The 21,148-nt window shown below is 47.9% G+C and overlaps 1 protein-coding gene across 7 annotated transcripts; it reads left to right on the top strand.

Annotated features, from left to right (window-relative positions):
• The first annotated feature begins 128 nt into the window (after positions 1-128).
• LOC144066844 (uncharacterized) lies at positions 129-20,986 on the top strand. 7 transcript variants are annotated; one of them, XM_077590217.1, is made up of 6 exons: positions 136-288; positions 3,546-3,589; positions 9,437-9,490; positions 14,024-14,177; positions 18,053-18,199; positions 18,433-20,986. In XM_077590217.1, exons 1-6 carry the CDS (start codon positions 266-268, stop codon positions 19,622-19,624), a joined length of 1,614 nt encoding a protein of 537 aa, XP_077446343.1. In that variant the 5' UTR covers positions 136-265; the 3' UTR covers positions 19,625-20,986. The 7 variants fall into 7 exon arrangements, with proteins under 7 accessions (XP_077446344.1, XP_077446343.1, XP_077446342.1 ...); XM_077590216.1 differs by lacking the exon at positions 136-288 and adding an exon at positions 1,419-1,977; XM_077590219.1 differs by lacking the exon at positions 136-288 and adding an exon at positions 2,136-2,189.
• The last annotated feature ends 162 nt before the right edge of the window (positions 20,987-21,148 follow it).

Here is a 21,148-nt window from a genome sequence, read left to right as displayed (position 1 = left end):
GTACAACTATTTGCGTTATCATTTAGTTTGCTTGATAAACTTTGGTCGTCATAAAGTAGGTTTGGTTTCTTTTATATCCTTTGTTGTGGCGCTTTTAGTTCGTCACGAGTGATTGGCAGGTGTTGTCTTTTCGTATTGTCTTTAAACGCGTCTGATTGTTGTTTGTATTTTCCACCTGCCGCTCTTCACATGAATTTGCTGCTTCAACTCTTCTCGTACCTTCTTATTATGTTAACCAATAGTTTTATAGTCATATTTTTGTACCATGTCAGAAGTCAATGGAAAAAGGTGAGTTTGAAATCTTCGTACATTGTGTGTATTGTTAAAAACGCCAGCTCGCTAGCTCGTCTCGCAGAATTGCTAAAGTGTGGCTAGCAATGCTAGCGAGTTTGACGTAGCCTCAATTAACCTTTTAACCGTGAAATCGGACATCGCAAACAACGAGAAATGTATTTTGCGTTAACGATTCACATTTGTTGAAAATACCGGGAGTGTTATGAAAACGCTGAGGCAAGCTAACTTTTCGATTATGAATCAATCCTTTATGATACAGTGCCGGCGACTACCACGTAGGGGAGCTGTGGCGTCGTATGCACTCAATTGTGGCCTATATTTTCTTTGCCCTGGCTGACTATAAAAAGCTTCCCAGGCGAAAAATAAACTCAGTGTGGAACTCGTGATGAAAACACAGCATTCTCTAAATATACCTTACTCATTGCCTCCCTTTATCAATGGCAAACGTCCAATTCACTGATGTTACAAGTGATATAGAAAAATATCAGATGTTATTGGTGTGCAAAATAATGAAAATAAGTGACACATTTCCCATCAAAGTAATTCCATAGTCATTAGTGGATGAAAAAACTCAATAAACGAGGGTCTCTATTAAAAATGTACATTATTTAGTTGAGTTTAAAAGTATTAGTTTATTTTTAGTGTGCAATAAATTGTAAAGCTATTTTTTTTCACATTTTCCATACTGGGAGTCAGCCATTTTGCTAGGGTCTAAATTTCTTATGCGTGCCCGAATTTAACCCAATTTTAGTAGCCCACATTTGCCAGTAGATGGCAGGGATGTCCCGCACTTTTTACACATTTGGAGTTTTCTGACCGAATTTTGTCCCGCCTGCTCGTGTCCTATCGCCCGTTCAAATTTTCCTTTGGGGCGTCCGTCTTTGCCGCGTCGCGTGCTAGCACGGGCACATAGCATGTGGAAGTGTCTGCGGTCAGATGAATGCACAAACGCGGACGGACGGGTCCTCTAAGCTTCTTCCCCTCCCCCTTGCAGTCAACGTCTCGCTCCCCTTTTTTGTCCCCCTCGCCTTCTCTCTCTTTCTCGCACGCACTATTTCCAGAGAGGGCGAGCCAGGCAGATGCGTGGCGAGAGAGCGAAAGCGGGAGGGGAGGGGGCTGAAGCAGACAGGATTAGAGTTCAAGTGCACGTGAAGAAAATGGCCTGAAAAGACAGCGGTGGGTCGAAATAGAACTGGAAGACAAGCGCCCGCCCTCCTCTTTTGCGTCTTTCTAACCCGCCCCCCACTACCCTTCGCCGTAGCGCCGGCTTCGAAGGAAGAAGTGAAAAAGAGGAAAAAGAATCACATATTCTCTCTTTCCTCCTCCTCCTCCTTTACCTCCTCCCTCTCTGCTGGATATTCCTCCCTCCCTCCCTCCCTCGCTCTCTCACCCCTCCCGACACACTTCTTCTCACGCCTTCCTTCCACTCACGCTTTCTTACTATACCCCCCCCTCACCCGACGCCCCCCCTTCTCTCGCCGATGTAGGGCGAGCTCGGATGCGCCGCGTTCCATTTGATGATCGAGAAAAATTCCTGCCTCGTGGTCAGACGGGAGAAAGAGTACTGGCAACTGACGACCGGATAGGGATCTGTAAAATTTGCGGGAAACGATGGGGGGGTGGGGGTGACACTGAAGAATCGGAGCCTGACTTCTTCTTCTTTGGTGACCGTTTGATTCATCTGTGAGTATTCTGGCTTTTCCCCCTCAAGCTCCCTCCCTTCCTCCTTTCCGACTTAACCGCGTCCGTCACATCCCTTTTCGCCGGCCGTACGAGGGCGCCCACTTTAGCGTATCTGCGGCGTACACGCGTGATGGTTTTCACCACTTTTTTTTTTTTCCTCCGGGGTGATGCGGCGTTGGGATTTTCCTTCCCTCGCTCGCGGTAACTTCAAGGTAAGACCGACATGGGTCCAAAGGGGTCTTAGAGGGGCAGAAGCGGTCCGAACGAAGATCTGACATCAAGACGTCCGCGGAAATGCTTTTGTCCCGTGACGACGGCTCCCTTTTTTTTCTCCCGCTTTCTCTCCTTTAGCTCCCGCGGCAAAGCGTTAGCTCGCGGTCGCGGCCGGCCTGTTTTGTAAGCGTTGACCTCCGCTGGATAGCGATGTCGCCGCCGCCGTCCCACGTTTGCGATCGGGCGAATGGGGGGGGTGTTGGCTTTTGTTCGAGGTCGACCTCAACCTTTCCATTAACTCCGCTTGGGAGAGAATTCCCGACTTGCCCACCCGTGCAAAATCCCGTCTTTGACGGTACACCTGTGAGCCCCTTCCCCGGGGGGGCTTCGCCTCCCAGCCCACCTCCTCCGACCGTCTCCAACCCCCCGAGGTCATGAAATATTACTCAGACAGATCCGCCGTTATGTAATCTTACATAACGGCGGTGGCTGGCAATCTGGCCGGGGGCCACCGGAGGAGAAACCTATACGGGTTTGCTTATGGAACGAACTCACTGACGAGGTCAATCCACCGGCAAATACTCGGCCCTTAAAGGGGAAGCGGCCACTAAACGCAACCCCCCCCCCCCCCTCCCCCCAACGCGCAAAGAGACTTCCCACGTGTGCGGCGGACTGAAAACTGGTGCAGACGTGACGCGTTCAGGCAACACCTTTTCGTGTCGGCTAATAAATATTATTAGGATTTTTTTTGCCCAACCTGACTTGGAAACCCCCAAACGCTGCGAGGAAACCGTCCCCCAAATCCTAAATGATAGATTGGGTCAGCCATTTTGTTTTAAAGCAGCCATTTTAAGGTCATTTTGGACATTCCCAGCGTCACCGAAAGATGGACGATGGCTCGATTGATGTCCGATTGCGAGCAAATTTAAAACAAAAGCGGTGTTTCACAAACAGTTTCGCGTACTGGACACACTGGGAAATTTCCCAATTCCCTAGTCAGCCAATTCAGTCATTTTTATTAAAAGGGACATTTTATAGTGAGTTCAGAGATGTACATTCTCGAGCTTTAGCTACTAAATTCTATTCTTTTCTATAGCCATTCAAACCAGACGAAGGCCAGAAAAACAGCGACAGACGTGCCATTTTTCTTCCCAGCATCACCTTCTGTTTAGTTGCGCTATAATGGTGTTGTTGTGTCAGGCGAGAGCAAACAACAACCTGTTATCTTATTATATTTTTCCCCGCCGGTGTGTTATAACGCCCAAGCGTTGAAGGATGTTTACATTCTAAAGGCCATTATTGGCCGATGCGGCGTTACCTATTATTCAACACGCCATTCTCTATTTTTTTTTCAGGCTGAGCCTTCAAGCAACCACTTTGAAGAAGCCATTTGTATCAGGTAAGAATTGACGCACTCTACTTTTTATCTTTTGAATCGTAAGAAATGCCAGCAGGTCACCGATTAAGACAAAATTGTCAGAATTGTAAAGGAATTGTGTCAAAGACAGAACGCAAATGAAGCTATATTGAAGCTTTTGCTAGCGTCGTTTTCAGACCCATTTTTCAGACGTCCAAACTTGCGCTTCACATTCTCAAACCTTTTTTTTTCCCTCAATAATGAATCCAACCCACGCGCTACCATTGCACTGCACTCAAATGGACCAGATTTTGGATCACGCCATCCGATCTGGGGCATCGTGCCTCGTGCCAAAGGCGGCGCGTACGCACTAATGCGCCGTATGTATGAAATCAAATGACCGAGATCGCCCCCCCAACAAAATGGCTTCTGCCATGGTTTTGATTCCCCCCCGTCCGTCAATATTTGCTGCGTGTAAAACGCAGCAAGTTTGCGCTCTCCAGCGACCCGCGTTAGCTCTTAATGGAACTCAGCCGCGCGATGGAAACGCCAATGCGGCATCGGAATAATTGAATTACTCCTTCCTGAGTCACGGCGTCGCCACCGGGCCGGGCGCGCACGTGTCCCCGCCGTGCCGGGCGCCCCCCCCCCTCGGCGAGTCGCCCGTTGCGCGACTTTGGGCCACGCCCGGCCCGACGTCCGTCCTACGTCGCCCCGCGCGACCCTCGCACAATAGAGCCCTTCTTACGCCAAGTGTTTTGGCACAATCCCCCGCACACAAACACGTATTGTTTCCAGGCACACGCACACAAGCTGTTGATTCACACACGGTTGAATTGCACGCGTTGTCTCGCCTTTGCGCGGCGAACATATTTGCTCAGACATCCGCCGCGGTCGGTGGCCGGAGCGCACGAGGAAGAAGCCGCCGGCCATTTTCACTTTATTTGATTAGAAGCGTCCTCTCCCAAAGCCACGTGCGCATTCCTTTTTCGTAGCACGCTTTCATTTGAAATATTTCCATATTTCTGCCGTGTCGTGTTAAAAAAGGAATTCATTTTAAAAGAGGATTCGGAGCACAAATCGTGGATCAACAGACTTTTGGATCCATACGCTTAACGACGAGGCGTTGGTTGACCTCGTTTGACGGCGGCAGACATTTAATGTCCCTCTAATGGAATCGATAACCGCAATGTGGCCTAGACTTTGACACCTGTGCGCTAAAAAAAAGGGACTGGCACGACTACGTGTTTTACTGTCAAACCGTGGCATTTTTCGGCGACGGCCAGGGTCACGATTAGCCTTTCCCGGGGGAGTGGGGGTCCTCGCTCGTGGGCCGAATTCCCGAGTGGCACGCCACCTAGCAGCCTCTCCTTCCTCTCGGCGTCTTTTGTTCTTCTTGGCCGCGCCGCGGCGCGCCGGCTTCTTTGTCTGTCGCCGCCAGTTAATCTGTCCGTCCCGTAGTCACGCAATCCGGCGGCCTTGTCCTAGTTTGTCCCGCGCCGCTCAATCCGTCTCAAATATTCATGCGAGGAGCTATTTTTACTCTGTGTCAATCTCTTTGGGCTTTATTTATTTATTTTTGGGGTGTCCCTTACCTGTCACACCCCAGTTCACGCCGAGCTTGGCAAAGTGTGGCTCACGGGCCGCATGTGGCTTGCCCTGTTTAAAAAAAAATACATAATCATGTTTCAGATGATTGTTCTGCGTAGTAGTTCAAGATTTACTTCACCTATTAATACTGGTAAATATTTCTATCTCCATCTGCGGCCTTCAATTTGTATCCGCTAGCTCATAAAATGTTGATTTCACCCTTTTTCCTTCTAACCATCCAAAAATGACCCGAAACCAGGTTTGGCCGACATTCTCACGATCTTATCGAGAGTCGCGGCACGCATGTTGTGCTGGTTGGTCATTTATGATTTATACACACACACATGCGTGCGTGCGTAGCGACTCCATACATACTTGATGAGAGCTCAATGTATTCTCGAGAGAAAGTCGGCGTAGATCCGGACTCGCTCATTGGCTGACGGCAGAAGGTGGGCGGCGGGCACTAAGCGAGTACCCCACTTGTTTTTTTTTTTCTTTCTTTCTTGGCGATTTGACACAGAGGGAGTCTTCACCTGCCCGCCGAATTCCTTTTTCGACAAGCGTGGCGAGTTTGTATAAAATAGGCGGCCGCATCTGCTCGTTCGACGTGTTCTCCTTCACGCTTCCAAGTTAAAACACGTGGTGCTGACCTGGGGCGTACACGGTTGCTTTTCCAAAATGGAAATAAATGGAGATAGATAAAAATGAGTTTAATTCCCCGGCAAAACAGTTTATTCATTATTATTCAAAAACTAGTAATCATACTCTTCATATCTGTGCCACCATTTCTCCAAATACCATCATGATTTATTTTAACAATCTCCAGAACATCCTCATGTTGTATTTTCTTTAATTTTCCATTATATTCAATCACCACCAGGCGAAATATTCCCTAGAAAATATCATTATGCGGTATTTTCTGTACCGTACATTCACAGCGTGTCCGTAACATCGTCGCGTCGTATCGGGAGTCACTCCTTAGCCACCAAAGAATGCTATTATTAGTACTCTAACTCGGATATCATTCATAAAGATCACTGTAGTATTTTCTAAATATCACTTCTAATACATGACATTATGTATCATGCGTCAAGACCGCGTCAAGTAAACGCTCCGTCGCTCCACGATCACGTGCCCGCCGTCAAAGTCTCCGCGTCCCGGCGGCCGCAGACGGCACGGCGTGGTGGGACGACGCGACGGCGAACGCCCGTGGCCGCCGCACGCCAAAGCGCATTAACGGCGCGGTAACGCAGAGAGGCGGCGACGGGACGGGCGGAATGGAGATAGCTCTCGGGGACGGACCAGACAGACCGACAGACGATGGCTGGCGGGCGGGTTTGCGAGCGAGCGAATGTTCGGCTGTCAGGAATAAAAGCACAAAGATGTTGGCACTTTTTAATTTTTTTTATTTTTTAACTTGGGCAAAATGTCTGCTGGGAGTGGTCGCGTTTAAACGGTCGCCCGAGGTAGCTCGCTTCCTTGTCGGAGACGCTTAATAATTTAGCGCTGTAGCCTAGCATGGTAGCTTGAGATTTTGCTCTTTTCTTTGAAGCCCCTCTCAATGTACAGCGCCAGATTGACTGTAGCCGCCGCAGTGCTTCTGTTGGCCCATTTTCTTTTTTTTTTGTTCTGCCGCATGCACGTTCTCCGCCTCGTTCCGTCTCCGTGACCACTGAATCGTCACCTTTCTTCACGGTGTGAGCCAAAGGTTGCGATGGAGGGAAGAGGATAGAAGGCAATCTGCAGACACGCTTGCATTTAATGGTTAGGCTGAGTTGAGCGCCCCAAGGAATCTTAAGTGGGGCACTGGCTTAGCAAAGAAAGTCGGGCTTTAATACGGAACAAAAGTTTGCAGAGTTCTTCTGTGGAGATGCCGGACATCAAAATCTGGACAGCCTGTAAAAAAAAAAAAAACATTAAAAATTGATGATAAATACTGACAGTGGCAGCTGTTGGTGTCAGAATATTTTCCCATAAAACTTAAAAATCTGGAGCTGGCCTGGTAATATTCTGTCATCCGCTATTTTGACGTTTTCTATAAATATTGAGCAAAGACGAGACGTGTACGCCGGTCGTCTACGAGCACTAAGGACCGATCAGTTGCGCCGCAAATGAAATTGGAGCACTCAGGTGAAAGCCAAGACCAGTAAACGAAGGAAGGAACCAAGGCGGGTGGGCTTAACACTTAACGCACGCTCCCCAGACTCTATAGAATCAAAACATGAAAGCGTCTATTTCAAGGCCACCCCTGGCAATTCCACTCTTCTCCCCGCCGTGCGCCGTCATTTCTCCCAGGTACGCTCGATAGTGCACTTAAAGCTCGTTTAAGCGTTTCTCTGCCAAAAGGCAGAGCAACATTGAGCGGGAAGTGGCCACGACGCTGCGTCTTCGCCGCCGCCATCAATGCCATCGCCACTTCCAAAGTCATGCCACCAGAACAAATACCAATGTAGTATCTTTTCTCCAAATAGCATTATCTTCAAAGTCAATTTAATGTCATTTTCCAAGATTAAATCGTCATATTATGGTCGCCGTTTCGTTCTGGGTTTCATTTCGTTTTCTTTTTCGATGTAATGAGGAAAGTCATTATTATGTTCATCATTTATTAGTCCCTATTACCGTAATTTTCAGACACCTGACGGTAAGCCACGCCCACTAAATTTGACGAGGAAAACTGCTTTATATAGGCCGGACTGACTATAAATGAGTAGTTTGAAATGTAAAGTAATTATGTCCGTCAAGTTTGTGTTGTGTCCAAATGGTATATTGGAGATTTTTATGTAATATTTTAATCCATTTGCCCTTTTTGAAGTCATGCCCTGGCATCATCCTATTGAAATGTTTACCACGTACGATACCACGTTAGCGACGGCGATCTGGAGCAATGTCAGCTTTACTTGTAAAAGTGGAGATCAAGCCAAGTGGGACTTGAAGTTGGGCGTGAAATCCTCGCCGAGCGTCGCCCTCGGCTGGCGGCCAGGCGCATGCTTGCGTTATTCATGAGAGGTGAAAAGTTCACCTTGACCGCGGAGGGCGCCGTGAGCCGACGGGAGCAGATGTTGCCGGCCCGATGAAACGGGAGCTCTGTTGTGTTTATTTGCATCTACGTGCATCGACGCCGTGGATTTTGACGCGGCGGGCGACCGCTTCAAAGTTCAACGGCGTCTTTTACTACGATTTTTTTCCCCTTAGGAATAATGTCACGCATCACCCGGAGTAGCATTTCCATAAAAGTGTGTAGAAACGTCAAACGCGGGAGTAATCTTCCGACACACCAGCCGAGCTGTGGCGCTTAGCGCTTTTGTTTCGGAAAACGCCAAGTCATGCTCGAGTCAAATGAAATACGGCGACACTTATTGCTCTTGCCTCTGAAGACCTTGCACGATAGTCTGAGTCTGCTCCTTTCTGAACCCTAGCCGCCATTTTTGAACGGCTAACTTACTAATGTAGCTATTTTGTAGCTGATTCGAGAGCATTTGACCTCAGACGGTCGACACTTTGGCCGCGGGAACGACTCTCAGCTCCCCTCCGCCCGGCGACGTATCGACGCCAATTCATTTGTTCCCTATCGATTCCCTCGTCCGCCCTTTGCCGCAATGAACAAACCCGAGGACACACACAGACGCGCACACAAAACCACATCCAGGTGGTTACGCACGGCGGCAGACAACCTTCAGACCCACCCGCGACACGCAACGGATTCCGCATCGATTGGAAACCGCCAGAGCGCGATGAAAACACGCTACGGCCGGCCGACATTTAACCGTGTCAAAATACTATTTTTCGTGGGCCGCGGTCGAACTGGAAGGCCGTCCTCGACGCCCTTTCCGTTCCGAAGGCTCAAGCTTTGGCGGAAGGAAAAGCGTCCAGACAAAAGTGCCACGTAGCTGCCTTGTTTCTATTTTTGCTGCTGCGTGCGGCCTTCTATTTTCCCACCAATGCATTATTCATTAGCGCTGTCCTCATCTGGCTCTTACCTACACGTATTTCTCCGTTTCTGGCCCCTCCCACCAACACTCCACGCCATCATCCGTCACCGAGTTAATCCCTTTCGCGCTCGTACGCCGCGTGACGTTTCGACTCGGCGCTTCGCGCTAATCGCCGATCGTCCGTTTTAATTTCATTAAGTACGTCGCGCTGGCCTTTTAACGGCGGCGGCGGCGGGAGGGACGGAACGGCCGGGGTTCCGTCGTCGAACGTGGCGTGGGGGCGGGCGTTGCTGGTTAATTGTGGAGCGGGTGTTGCCTGTGTTTGTTATGGTCGCCATATGTTAATAATCATGTGCTCTGCCTCTTGCAGGAACGCTCCGCGCCAGCATGGGAAAGTCTGCAGAAGATGCCTGCCGCTCACCAGGTAGTTTGTTCAAATTGATGTCAAAAAGATAGCCTCTCCTTAGCGATCGTACGTCTAGCACCGTCAATGGAAACATAGAATAAAAGTATTGATTAGAAATTCCAATGCCCTGTGATTATAGATACAGTTAACCAATATTTTGAATAGGAAAATATCATGTAAAAAATGAATCCCTATTTATATCTTTTATTTTTTTCATTTGAATTTTCTACATTTGTTCTTTTTTCTCTTGCGTATTTCCCAATGCTTTTCCACGTAACGTTGTTCAATGCAAATTGAGGCATGGAGGGGTTAAATGGGAAACAAACACACACACACACACACTTGCTGGCATATTTGGATACACTCGACCCTGTAGCTCTTAGCAACTGTGCCCTAGCAACCGCGGGGGGCACGGTGCCAAGTCATTGAGTTTGCTCGCTGGTTGCGTTCCCATGGCAATGTTTTTATGCCTTTTGTAAATAACGTACCGCCGTTTCGCTCCAAAATGATCCCGCCGTAAGATCTCCGCGTTTTCCTTCGATTGCGTCCGACGGAGGGGGCGGGGGGTTGACGGCGAGCCCAAAGGGACATTTTTGGATGAAATATTATGGGATGTGGTGGCGCTTTATACCGGAATATTCAATATGTGATCATTTAATGTAATGGCAATATGAATAAGGTGGAAATTGAATTATCACGTCGCCTCCGAATGACGTGCGCTCGCATCTCAAGCGTTTGGAAATGAAACCTTTGCGCGTTTTGGCACGCCGCCATTCTCACTGGCGCCAGGGTCTTCCCGCCCGCCCCCTGGCCCGCTCGCCCAGCCCACCGCGCTGGCACTGGCACGGGCACCGCCGCCACCGTGCCGCATTCGAGCGTGATGTGACTTTGAATGAGAGCGGAGCGTGGTCGAGGGGGAGCTTCAGTCAGTCGACAGAAAAAGGTTGTCGCGGCGAGGGGAAAGAAAAAAAAAGGCAGACAAAAAAGTCGCCGTCGCCGAGAGGGGAGCGGCGCTTTCGGCAAGGGCACAATGGCGGCGAGGTGAACGGGCTCCTTCTTGGACCGCCGCCAATAAAGCGAGCCCGCGAGGCGTTCGCGGTGCCGTGCTTACGAACGCCCCGACTTTCTTGGGCGCAATGACGGCGGCACAATGGCGGTAGTCGGGGGGACGCGGACACTTTTGTCATTTTGCCGCATTGTCCCCGGGCCGAATGGGAGCGATGGCAATTGGGCGAGGGGGGGGGGGGGGGGGGGGGGGGGGGCTGTCAAAACAACGCATTGACCGCTAATGGACGACCCTCGGCCTCCGAGTGTGAAAGCGTGCTCTATTCGTCGGCCGCATTAACTCTTTGTGGACGTCGTTCTTAGTTAAACCTGTAACACAATTACAAGTAAATATGACCGCAAGCTATTTTTAAATCAAATTGTGTATTGCTAAAAAAAAAAGCTAGATTCCAGGGCCAATTCATGTCAAATTGCACAAGTGCCATCCTTTTTTTTGACATATTTAGGAACTTTCATATCCCCAAGTTCGAGCCATTTTTAGATCATCATTGTCACCAGTTGACTTCAAATCTTCTTTTATGAGCCTCAAATAACATAGAAATGATTAGTGAGTATAATTATTTTTAAAAATGTCAATATTCATTGCAAACTTTCTACATTTGATCTATGTTTTACTTCAACAAGCCACAGGAAGTCGAAGTCTACATGTAAGATAGCTGTTTTGACGCGGTTCGAGGGTCGTACATGCTAACACGCAAGAAGGGTGACTATCTCTGACTTTTTTTTCGGATAACGCGTCGTTCTCGGCGAGTTCATCTCCCGTTTATCATCGCGTCCGTGAAAATAAGTCTTGGCGCCGAGCGAAACGGGCCGCGTGCGCGTCAGATTCTGTCGGGAGCGACGAAACTAGTCGTGCCGCCGACGTGGAAGATTCCGACTCCCCCCTTCAGTGGAAGGAAGTAGGTCAGGCAGACGCCTACGGTGAGCGGCTGCAGGTTAAGTGCTCGCTCGCCTTTGTGTTGTTCCCACACATTCCGCCTCACCTTCGGGTGGGAGGCAGGAGGGAGGTAATTCCACGTATGGCCACAGGAGGGAAACAAATTCACCCAGTTTTGCTATCGCGATTCTCCATATTCGTTGTTATCGTGAGATAGCGGTTAGAAGCGGTGACTCTAAATAGTCGTATAAATCATTTAAAAAAAAAAGGATGACCCACTCAAGGAGTAAACGTTGAGGTCGGAAGAAGGAAGAGGCGCACTGCAGCGTGAGGTAGTTGGTTGTATTGTTTGGTGTCATAAGCAGCCTGGAGATAACGGTACAACCTTCTAGCTTTCCCTGCGGTGTGGCCAAGTCTCCTCGCCTGCGCTTTATTTCGGGTGAGTATGAAGAAGAAAGGGAAGGCTCCGACGTGCAAAAACTCAAACTCTTCTTTGTCACCGGCACGGTTGGATTTTGCCTTTTTCGGTCTCCGACGTCTGCCGACTAGGGCCGTAATGACCCATCGACCAAAAGCCACTAAACCGTGAGCCAATGAATCGGCATGGGTAGTATTTAAAAGAGGCGAAGATGAAAATATTTGATCTTTTCCGAGACACACAAAAACTTGGCAATTTTAATCCTCCCATCTAAGGTCAAAAAGTAGGAAAATGGCACATCAAAATTGTTTTCCTAACGAAAAAAAAAGAATCCCAAAAATCCTTCTTCTTCTACAAGTTTAACAATGCAGTACTGCCTCCAAGTGGCCAAGACTGTTCTTTTTATAAATTAACGGCAACGTTGAGGTGGCCGTCCATCTGTAATATGTACTGAAATACAATGTGTGTGTGTGTGAGATGAACTCGCCTCGCCCGGTTGCGCCCTCGGCCGGCAAGCGCCCCACCCACCCTCCGTCCGTCCGTCCCCCCGTCTACCCCGTCTACCCCCCGCTCGTGTCCCCCCCACACCGTGTCTGGCGAGTGGCTCAGACGCTCAGTATCCGCATTGCGTTGAGGCGAGGAGTGGAGAGAGGCGAGAGAAAAAAGAAAGAAAAAAAAGAGCATATATCAGCAATCTGTGCAGGGCGCCGCTCACTCCCCACTCACACACACACACACACACACACACACACGTGCTCGTGCAGACGCGTAAAGGAAGAAAGCAGCTCGCAAAATGCACCATCACAACTCATTGACTCCATCTTAGTTCACTTTCACGGCTTTGTCAGGAATTCACAAAAACGGGGCTTTAGCTCGGGCCTTTTTTCTCACAAAATGGACGCACCCAAAACACATCACTATGAAATCTAGTAAGGTTGGGCAATTATTATTATTTTTTTAAATAAAGCGATTGCGTATATTTTTTTGCATTTATTCAAGTCGACGACACGACGTTGCGTTCAAAGCCCAGGCAAGGTCGGCACTTAAAAACAAAAGACGGAATGAATAGAAATGTTGATGTTAAACCGGCATGTAAAAATGATTCAATGCGTACATTAACCAGCCATTGAAGTGAGGTGGTGGAAACTCATTGGATTTTTCATTTAGGAAAAAACAACAGTTCTTAAGCGGCTCAAAGAAAAACTCACTTGGCATTCAGAAAGTGCCCTGACGGGCCTTAAACGTTTTACGGGTGGTCGGAGAAAAAAAAGTGGGGGCTCTTCAAAAAATAAATCCATCATTTATACATTGAAAAACAATAAAAACATCAAATCAAGATCGAATCACCTGGCCGACACGCCCCATCACCATTTTGATTGAGCCAATGTCGTTAAACCGCACGCGCGACCGTGTCAAAAAATCCCTTCTATGCCATTTCGAGACGCGGAATACGAACGTTACCCGATGGGCTGGCGTAACCCCGCCGCGGTGCACGTAGTAACCATCAGACACCTGAGCGAGCGTCTTTTGTGTCAAGGCACGGCGGCAGACTGCAAGACGGACGGGGCCAGACACAACGTCACGCCTGCAAAAAAAAAAAGAAAGGAAAAAAAGGGGGAAGCGGTTACCGCGGAGAAGAGAGAGGGAGAGCGGGGGGGTTCAAATGAGAGGAAGGGCTGAGACGGCGTAGCAGAGGGAGGCGGAGAAGAAAGAGCACTAGATGGGGATGCTGCGCGCTCGCTTCCATAAGTATCTCGCCGTGCGCGCGTACGGTAGGTGACGGAGGCGCTCGTAGATGGATGGTGGGAGGGAGGACGCGGCGTACCGGAGAACGCGGAAGACAAAAAAAATAAAAAAATGACAAGGGGACACCGATCTGGATTATTTTTTTTCCCTCCGACGCGGGAAAACGATCGTTAGCCACCCGCTTGACCGTCCGTTCCGCTCCTTTGTTTTTTGCCGATATTGGGAATATTTTGGACGCGTGTCAAGTTGCGGCGCGCCGAGCCAGCGAGCGAGCGGCGCTCGGGCTCGTAAAAGTGGGCCAGGGAGAGACAAAGAAGGAAAGATGGAGTTAATGGCGGCGGCGGCGGCGACGGTGGCGGAGGGCTGGCTCGGTCCGGGGCCCGCCCGCACCGCCGTCACGTACGTTCCAACGGCGCGGTCCTAACTTGTCTCTGGTTTGTTGCAGTTGGCGAGGCAAAATGGCGGACTGCGGCGGCGACTTTTCCACCTCGGACCCATTTGCTTCCATTTTTTTCCTCCGCCCCAGCGCCGTCCGACTCTTCTCCGTGTGCTTCCTTGTCCCTGAGACCCTTAACCTGTGATGATGTCCACGCTCACAGGTGAGGTCCTTGGGAACAGAGACGCACGCAAAAAATGACTCGTTCGAAACAAGCAAAAATGGCGTCCGTCAAGCACGCACGCCGCCGGCCGACGTCCGTCGGGGTGGCGGTGGGATGACGTACGGTTTCCGTTCCCGTCCTCCACGGGCGTACTTTTTTTCCACGATAATTAGCCAAGTCGCTCTCGCTGTCGTGACCAAGCTTTAGCTAGCCGACTCGTTTCGGAGCGGGCGAGACTCCGACGGACGAAAATTCAAGACCGTCTATCGAAAGCCGGAAAGGTAAACGGCGTCTTTGGCTCATTTTATTCGTCGTCCATTGGTGACTACGGAAACGAAAACGAGGCCGACGTCTTTGCAAAGCGCCGTCGGGTAATTTCTTTGTGCTTTTGGACGGACGTTCCTGTTGTGATCTGTTTAAATATTTCAGGCTGATATCGTTTTGATTTGTACTTAGTTTTCAAGGCCATCTGCAAATAAAGACAAGCGCCCGCCCGAAAATGTCTCGCCTGTTGATTGAGCCGAGTCACGGCGACGCAAAGGTTTCGCACCCGCGTCGTCCGCTTTCACGACGGACGATGGGGAATGTCATCCGTCGTATCGTTTGGCTTTGCGGCCGTTATTGAGCTAGCTACTGTGGTCAGTCAAATGTTCCGTTTTTGTCATCAATAATCTAGTCACAAGACGGATAGACTAGCTAGCCGATTAGGCAGGAAAGACGACTGTACGACAGGGCGGTAAGGATGTGGACCATGTGACCGTTGTAAACCGTTATTAAACTAGGGGACAAAACAGGAATAAATTAGGCATCAATGGCAGCCAGTGAATTATTGGTTATAAAATATTATTAAAGCTGGTAGAATGTTGTTGATTTGTTTTCTTAATTTCAGGTATGCCCGTGGTAAGATGCTGATGTGGTCAATGTCAAAATGTCTAGCAATCTCAATTTAGCAACTTTTTTTTAAACTACTGTAGGATAAACTTAAGTTCTAGTCAAAAAACAAACAAACTTTCCACCACTACAAATTGCAGACAGAATAATCGGGAGTTTGGCTGACACCCAGTGGTCTTTTCTTAAGATGAATGAAGTATTCAAAATCTAAAGTTCCATTCATAACTAACATTCTAGTGGGAATGGAAGCCAGGCCGGATTAATCTGTTGCTAATTTTGTCTGTGAAGTTCCGTTTCCCAGCCAGACCAGTATTGCCACAGGACGAAAAATTGTACTTTGGGACCCGTTTCCGTGCTTTTGCGCTTGCGAGCACCCAAAACGCTCACCGGCTGGTTGAAAAATCTCATTAAGGCTGCGTCAGGCTCACTTCCTCCGTCCCGTAACCATGGCGAAGCACACGAGGGGCGTCGGAGCAGCATCGCTCGTCTAAGCATCTGACCGACGACTCCTTTTCAACGGTTTGACGGACACTCGCGTCTTTGCCAAAATCACATAAAATGCTTTTTGGGATTAACAAGAGTTAACAGATTTGATAAAAAAAGACGTTTTTGGACTACAAATGCCTGCATCACTGAAGAGTTTACACCGAAAAGTACTTTTTGTATTGTGACGTTAAAATGACAATACGGCTAAGGTCACCCCAGAAAAGTCAAATGACATTTTTTATGACAAATTTAATCCGCACCCAAATGAAAAGGGGAACAAAATTCACTTGAACAATTCCCTATGCTAAGGATTTTCAAATAAAAGAATTATAGTCTATATCTCAGTTTGATATTATTGACAACAGGGTTAGTATAAGCAAAAAAAAGTTAAATAGTGGTTCCACTTTTTTTAAAAGAGCTTAGTTTTTTTTGTCATATAACATTTTAATGCAGAGTTGGTTCAATTCTTTTATTTGGATATCCGGCAATGTACATTAACATAACTACTTTCTATTTTATTTTATGACAAACCCAAATTCATTTTTCCCACTCTGAATAAATTATAATATGCAGTATCTATTTATTCAAACAAGCATTCTCTCCAATGTCTCTTCGGGAACGAAACGTGTAAAAAACATGATTATATATGCGATAAAATTTTAACGAGACAAAAATCAAGGTAAAAAATAAATATAAATATTATTTACACATTGATAACAGTATCCACTCTTGTATACTTTGTAATAGTGCGTGCAAAAAGGATCTTTCTACAGGGCTGTAGTCTTTTAACATTGAATATAATTCTAGTCGTACCAATAAAATTACAAATTTACTTCCTTTGCAGAATCGGAAGGTTTAACATGGAATTTATTCAAATATAGAGGACAAAAAACATTGCCGTCATTGCCTTCGTTTTATCGCCATGCTTGTTTTAACGTGTCGTTACAATTTTAATTCTTCCCTAAGTAATGTTAATATGGTAAGATTTTAAGAATAATAAAATGAGATGTTAGATTTTTCGGGGCTCTTAATGCAATATATTAAGGTCTTTTTTGCTGTTCTTTTTTTTCAACGGCTGCAGGAACCAAAGTGAGGCTTTTGTTTGGTATTTTTTCTTTCCTACTCCGGTCGTTTCAATGGACGGACCACCGGAAGTCACAGAAAATTTATTACAGCCGTCACAGCGATATTTGGCGCATTTTTGGGAAGCCCACATCACTCCATTTTTATGCAAGATTTTGAGCTTTATCAATTCAAAATCACATTTATTACATTTTAAAGGTAAGAAACCCGGCGCTCGGTTTTGCGCGACAATATCAACTGGAACATTTAGCCGCCGGAGCGCTTGCCTCCGCTACGCGGTCCTATTTGAACCCGGCTATGGCCTGGAATACAACACGTTCCATAAAAGCATACGGTTTGTTGGCTGTGAAATGCGGGACGCCATGGCTCGCCTTTGGCATTGTAAAATTTTGCACAATCGGCCGATTTTTTTCATTTAGTGCGTTTAATATTGCGAGCGTGTGGTAAAAAGACATTTTCAATGGCGCGTGGTGTTATTGTTTGGACGGAAGGATAATTTGGGAGTTTGGGGAAACACTTGAACGTCGCTACGCCTTCCCGCCATTTTAAGAGTCATGTCCAGGAATTAGCCGGAGCCCTGTTAAATACACCCAACCACCATCAACAAGGTCAATTTTAGAAAACCACCCAGCGTTTAATTCTGCATTTTTTGCCACGTAGGAAAGATTTATCGGTTTATTTTTACGTATTTCTCGACACGCTCATTTTATTTAGACAGCTATTGTTGCATTTTCCCGACAAACATGGCTAATAAAATAGTAAAAGTCCAAACTAATTTTTTTGAAGCGCGGTATGAAATATGAATTCGTAATTTTTTATACATTGAATATTTCTCCTATTGATATTTAAATCATTAGTGATGTGCAGACTACTTTACAATGAAGCGTTGAAACCCAGAGCATAAAGAGTAGTGTAAGCGATTCTACTCCAAATTTTTTAAATAAGGGGTGGGTACTACACTTGGAAAAATATTATTTGTAACGTATATTAATTTAAAATTAGATTCTATCTTGACTTTAAATTGTCCCATTATTATTCTCAATATTATATACCTGTATTTTATATTTTACATTTGTAAAAAAAAAAAGTAAAAGCAGAAAAGTGAGTCCTAAGTATTTCTTGCATTCCGCAAAATGACCTCGAGGCGGCAGCACTGTTCAGTGGTGCCACTTCTGAGCATTGTATGTATCAGACATGAAAAAAATCTTGGATTTTTATTTTCTCTTGCAAACCCCGCTTTGGTAATTGATAAAAGTTCCAAACATGGTCATCTAAGGTTACAGGTCAGACCACATCGGTATAATAGATCGCTCTTTTGTGTCAAGGCTAATGTTCTGTCTTATAGCCAGCCAACCAGTCCAGGTGGCATGGTCTTATTTCAGCCCCAAATAGCATCACTTTTGACTCTTTTCCAGGTGGAGCGCTCCCACAAGCGACATGGAAGACAAGCCAAAGGGGCTAGAGGAAGAGCAAAGGAACTTGGCGAGCCAACAGGAGTCGAGCGAGGATCATTCGGAGACCGTTGTGGTGAAAAGGGGCAGAGGAAGACCCAAAGGTTCCAAGTAAGACCAGGCAATTTTAACGCCCATTTTTTTTAAAACAAAAAAGCTGTAATCTTTTTTTTAAATATAGTCTTGCATTATTGTTTTTAAGTATACCTTTAAAAAAAGAAAATAAAGTAAACGTGCATTGTGAGTAAAAACCAGACCTATCGTCCAGTCTCTTGAAAATATTTCAAACGATAATTGTAGGGGCGAAAAAAATGAAAGATTGTAAACATTTTGTTTCTTTTCAGGTCGCCCAGCCCCGGTTCCAAGAAAGCGCAGTTTGGCTCCTCCGACGTCAACCTGATGGAGCTGGTCTCGGGTATCTCCAACAGCGACCCCACTCTGGGCGGCTTTGAGAACGAAGACTACACGCCCAAAAAGCGGGGTCGGCCCAAGGGTTCCGGCACCAAGGACGAGTCCGACAACGCTTCCGATGCACCCCAAAGGGGGCGGGGCCGGCCCAAAGGATCCGGCAAGCGCAAGGCGGAGAGGGCCAAGAGCGAGGACGAGAGCGACGGCTCCTCGAGAAAGGCGCCGCGCACGGACGGCGACCACTCTCCCAACGGCGTGGCCGCGCCGCGCGGCCGGGGAAGACCGAGGAAGAGCAGCGCCGAGCATCGCCCGCCGCCCTCCGCCGACGGCCCCAAGAAAGGCCGGGGCCGGCCGAGGGGCTCGGTCAACAGGAAGCCCGCCGTGTCTTTGGCGCTCTTCCAGGCGGGTCGCCCCCGCAGAAAGGCGGTGGCGCCGTCCAGGCTGGTCATACGCTTGCCCGGCAAGCACAGCAAGCGGGGCAGACCCAGGAAAGTACCTCAGGGCAGGGGCCGTCCCAGGAAGTACCCCCTGACATCCCCGGAGGACTCCCAGAAAAGAAGCTGGAAGCCCCTAGGGAGGTCGCGGAAGCATCCAGTCGCCGGCGGAGATCCGCCGGCCCGTCGGGGCAGGGGCCGCCCGCGCAAGTCGGACGTGGTCGCGCCCCCTTACGACGGACCCCCGCGTAAAAGAGGCCGTCCCAGGAAGTACCCGTCGGGCTCCCGCAAAGATACCACCAAGCCCAAAGTCTGGAAGCCCCTGGGGAGGCCCAGGAAGTATCCCCTCGTGGAACCCCCCGAGGGAGCCCCGCCGCCGCCTCGCCGCACGCCCGGTCGCCCGCGCAAGTCCCAATCCAAGCGGGGCGCCCACCTACGCACCCCCGGGACCTCGCCGCCGCCGAGCCGCAAGGTGCCGACGCTCAACCCGGACGGCACGCCACGTAAAAGGGGCCGGCCCAGGAGCGTGGTCCGCGCCGAGGACCGTCCGGGGGCCGCCCCCTCAAACGATTCCGACGCCGAGGCCGCCGCCCCGTCGGAGGCCCGCATGGACGAGGCGGAGGAGCGCGCCGACAGCAGGGCGGAAGAACGGGCCGGCGGCGAGGCGGAGCAAACGGCCGCGGCCCAGGAGTGAAACCCAGCGTCTCATCGCCGGCTGGGCGGGGGCTCCTCCACGAACAATCCATCGCGGTCTTACTCTTCTAGGCCACGTTGTAGTCCGGTAAGTTAGAGGAGCCGCGACCGACTAACCGTCTTTTATCATCATGTCTTACTAGAAACATTTACCTTTTTTTTCTTTTTAGTTTGAAATGACTATTCCTCCACTTTAGGTCATGCTGGAAGAGTGTAGTTTTTAGCGTGGCAGCGCTCCATTCAGGTTCTTGGGCTTCCTGGCTATCAGGACCAATTAGAATAGTGACAAAACAAAAGAAACTAAATCATGAGTCTTTGTAATCTTTTGACTTTTTTTCAGACGCCCACCGCAAGTTGATGCTAACACGCCCGTTGCATTCATCTTAAACAAAGCACGCTCGGTCTTGCTTTTCGCCCTTTGTTGACTGTAAAAGTGTGATCGTTGGTCACACCTGAAAACCATTTACTCTTTTCACATTTTCGCCTCCACGCGAACACACTCGCCGTGTAAAAACTTGAATTGGTATATTTAGTTGAATTCCTCATTTCAAAACTAAAATGTGCCATTACAGGCTGAAGGCCGCCCCCACTGGCCAACTCCTATCCGTGATTGCGCAGTGAATCGCCGCCATTCCAAAATGAAATAAATACATATGGGGCTACTGTACATAGCCACCAAGTTTGAATACGATATGACGAAAATCAGGACTTGAAAGTTTGCAACAACCGGAATGGCGACTTGATGCGCCTTCACCCTGTAAAGTGAAAATCAAATCATACCGTTAAATGTCCTCTTGCTTTTTCCTTCGCCGTTAGTTGTCTAGTCTGGCGGATGATAACATGAAATGTAATAGTAGTCCATGTTATTGCCACCTCGTCCAATTGGGTTCTTTTGTTTTTTTAATCAATAGCCAAAGCTTTGAATGTACCTTTTTTGTACTGATGGGGTTGTACTATGTATTGTTTGACAAAAATAATAATTTAAAAAGAAAGAAAAAGTGAGCTCTGTCTCAAACGCCTTCCTGCCATGAAGATTTCCCTCTTTTGATTTGGACTTGGTCCTTTGTTTATTTTCTAGCCACAATAATCTCTCTCCCAAACAGCTTCTTTCCTCAACCCTTGACACTAGCCGTTAAATATTTTTCATGCTGTCCGGTTGTTTTTATTTCGTATATTGTTCTTTCTAAAACAACCAAAATGGCCAATTGTTTCCCCGCACTCCCCCGTGCAAGTGTTTTAATCGTAAAAAAAGGAAAATCCAATTGAAATAATTAAATAAAGCGATTTGGATTCTTTGGTTTTTGACAAGAAGCCAATTTGTAAGATATGCTCTTGAAATAAAATGTTGACCTTGTTATTTTTACTTATGTTTTCTTTGTCTCTCCTCAACCCCATTTTAATTTGTTAGAAGTATTTAATGTTATTTTGCTGGCTCTTGAAAATGGAAATAACATTTGGTGCTCTACATTGGTGGAAAAGGCAAAATTGTAGCACTTGTTTGTACAAGTTTGTAAAACTTGCACAT

The sequence above is a fragment of the Stigmatopora argus genome, chromosome 21 (assembly GCF_051989625.1).
Source record: "Stigmatopora argus isolate UIUO_Sarg chromosome 21, RoL_Sarg_1.0, whole genome shotgun sequence".
In the NCBI taxonomy this organism is placed as follows: domain Eukaryota; kingdom Metazoa; phylum Chordata; class Actinopteri; order Syngnathiformes; family Syngnathidae; genus Stigmatopora; species Stigmatopora argus.
Note: the sequence above shows the minus strand (reverse complement) of the source record. Positions and strands in the feature narration are given on the sequence as shown.

Bases quoted from the DNA above. Each gene is read 5' to 3' on its own strand.
- LOC144066844 (XM_077590216.1), top strand. From the start codon at position 1,793: ATGCGCCGCGTTCCATTTGATGATCGAGAAAAATTCCTGCCTCGTGGT. The intron at 3,590-9,436 runs GTAAGAATTGAC...TGCCTCTTGCAG, and splicing joins GAAGAAGCCATTTGTATCAG to GAACGCTCCGCGCCAGCATG. The intron at 18,200-18,432 runs GTAAGACCAGGC...GTTTCTTTTCAG, and splicing joins GGAAGACCCAAAGGTTCCAA to GTCGCCCAGCCCCGGTTCCA.